General features: G+C 71.7%; 1 protein-coding gene across 1 annotated transcript in view; it reads right to left on the minus strand.

The window, feature by feature from the left end:
- Positions 1-2,611, minus strand: part of HCN2 (hyperpolarization activated cyclic nucleotide gated potassium channel 2) — a gene marked incomplete at its 5' end in the record, with an annotated part of 16,739 nt that overhangs the window by 4,748 nt on the left and 9,380 nt on the right. The window contains 2 exons of the mRNA XM_012729441.1: positions 807-1,119; positions 1,910-2,071. Of these exons, the coding sequence (XP_012584895.1) occupies positions 807-1,119; positions 1,910-2,071 (475 nt within the window). The remainder of the gene's footprint in view (positions 1-806; positions 1,120-1,909; positions 2,072-2,611) is intronic.

Raw genomic sequence — 2,611 nt, forward strand, 5'->3', positions numbered from 1 at the left:
CCCCGTGCCACGCGTGGCAGCCGCACCCGAGAACCGTGGGCCGCCCGCCCAGGCCTCGCTGGGAGGCACTGGCTGGCCTGGGCCCCCATGCCCGAGGCGCCGCTCCCTGGAGGCCTGGCTCTGCGCCAGGGCAGGGCGGCCGGCCTCTCTGTCCCCGGGCGGCACCCTCAGGAGAGCGGGGCACTACTTCCGCCCCCCGCCCCCCGCCACATCTGCCCTGAGCTCAGCAGAACCCGTGATGGCAGGCGGGTGGTGGCACCAGCTCATGTTTGGGTGTGACACGGCTTCCGGACAGCCGGGTGCCTGGCATCCATCCCGGCGGCCCCAGCCAACTCGCCTGGCACGGCTGGGGGGCTCGCAGCTGCCCAGCCAGGCCAGCCACGGGGCGACAGTGCAGGACAGATGGGGCCACTGCTCGGGGCCCAGCGCGCCCTTGGTCGCAGGAGTGGGTGTGGGGCTCCGTGCAGAACGGACCGGTCTGCGGGCCATCGCCTGGCCCTCGGCTCCGCTGGCCCCCGGCGGGACTAGCTCCGTGAGGGCCCCGAGGCCAGAAAGCCCCGCTCCTCAGAGCCTCCCGTGGCCGGCCGCCGGCCTCTGCTTCCCCACTGCAGCCTGTCCTCTGGTGCCCTCACCCTGCTCCCGGAGAGGGCCTCCGAGCTCCCGGACACCTGGACTGGCCGGCGTGGCTGACCTCCTGCCCCGTGCCCTGGGCATCTCCTCGCCCCCCCAAGCTCCAGGTCCCTTCCTCCGAGTCCTGCGCCCTCTCCCCATCTCCGCCTCGCCACCATAGTCTCAGGCCCCCTAGCGTCCCCGCACCCACCGCACGCTCCCGTGGCCTGTGCTGGACACAGAGCGGGGCAGTCGGAGTGCCCGGACCCCCGCCGCGCCTCCCCAGCAGACCTTCTCCTGGTACTGGCGCCGGGAGGAGTCCAGGGACTGGATGAGGGCGGTGGCGTGGCCGATGAACATGGCGTAGCACGTGGCGCCCACGATCATGCTGAGCATGGTCAGCCAGATGTCGGTCATGCTCTCGGGCGCCTGCCGCCCGTAGCCGATGCACAGCATGTGGCTCATGGCCTTGAAGAGCGCGAAGGAGTACAGCTCGCTCCAGGAGTGGTTCTGCGGGAGCGGCGGGCGGTGGGCAGGCGTCCGGGCCCCGCCCCGCCCCCGCCCCCGGCCCAGGGAACCAGGACAGCGGACTGGGGTAGGTGACGGGGGCGCGTCGGGGGCCGGGCAGGTCTGGTGTTTCTCCCCGGGGAAACAAGCTCTGGGGACCGGGGTGGGGGCTCGGGGGCCTCCACCCCTCTACGGCCTCTGAGCAGCCCTTGAGGCCCTGAAAGTCCCAGGGCCCTGGGGACAGTGACCGGGAGACGCTGAGCCCCACCAGAGGGCAAGGCGGAGGGGGCGCAGCATCGGCACGGCCAGGAGCCCCCGCCCCTGCCCGTCCTCAGCTGACCCGGCGGGGGGAGGGGCAGCAGCCGGCCAGGAAGCAGGACAGCGGCTCCGTGTCCGGCCGCACAATGGGCCGCCTGCGCCGGGCAGCTGTGCCAGGCGCTGGGAGGGGCCCGGGGCTTTCCCTGTGAGGTCCTGGCCCGTCCTTACGCAGCTGCTCTGGCCCCAGGCGAGTGCGCCCAGCCCGCAGGTGCCTCCGCGGCCTGCAACCGCAGCGGCTCCAGGACTCCCTGGTTACCAGCCGCACCTCAGCCCGGGAGTCACAGGTCTCAGGTCCCCAGTGACTTTCCCTTGTGTGGCTCGAGAGGACACCCGTGTGAGGGAGGGCGCAGCTGCCTCTAAGTACACGTTGGTGAATAAACCCTGGACTCGAGGGGAACGGAACAGAAGGCTCTGGGTGACCGGCCAGGTCCGGGGTCGCTGGCGGGCAGCTGGGGCCCCGGGGCGGGGCGCTCACCACCATGCCGTTGATGGACACCCAGCAGTTGCGCGGGAAGTCCTGCAGCATGGGCACCAGGAACTGCAGGCAGCCGTCCCAGTGGCACAGCAGCAGCATCATGCTGATGAGGTTGCAGATGCGCATGACGGCGCTCGCCAGGTCGTAGGTCATGTGGAAGATCTGGGGGGGGCGCGGTGCTGAGGTGCGGCCGGGGCCTCCCCACCCTGCAGCTGAGCGCCTCGGCCCCTGCCCCGCGGGGTGTGGCCCCTCCCTCCGCAGGTGGGCAGGCCCTCCGTTGCCCGTTGCCTTTCATGTTAAAGGAGCGTCCGCCTGCTGCCCTCCCGCCCTCCCGGCGCCCAGATCCCTCCAGAACCACCGTGCCCACCCGCTCCCCGGCTGGGAGCCTAGTGGCTGCCTGGGAACAGGCGTGGGGAGTCGGGTGTCCCTGGACACCAGCGATTCTCTGGCCACGATTCTCCGGGGGGTTAGCAGGAGGCCACTCGGTCCCAATGATGGGTTTTGCTTCTCTGCGCCTCAGTTTCCCCACTGCCCAAGGACCGCCTCCCGTTACCAGGTAAAGGGTGGGCGTGGACGTGTCGGGCCACTCCCCGTGCTCCCAGACTTGGCCCAGAGGCTCCGCCCTGGCCCCTTCCGCTGCAGGGGCTCCGGGAGCTGCGGTCCTGTCCGCCCCACGCCACGCCCCCGACCCTGCCACGCCCA

This window comes from Condylura cristata, unplaced genomic scaffold (assembly GCF_000260355.1).
Source record: "Condylura cristata isolate star-nosed mole 26May11 unplaced genomic scaffold, ConCri1.0 scaffold00025, whole genome shotgun sequence".
Taxonomy (NCBI): domain Eukaryota; kingdom Metazoa; phylum Chordata; class Mammalia; order Eulipotyphla; family Talpidae; genus Condylura; species Condylura cristata.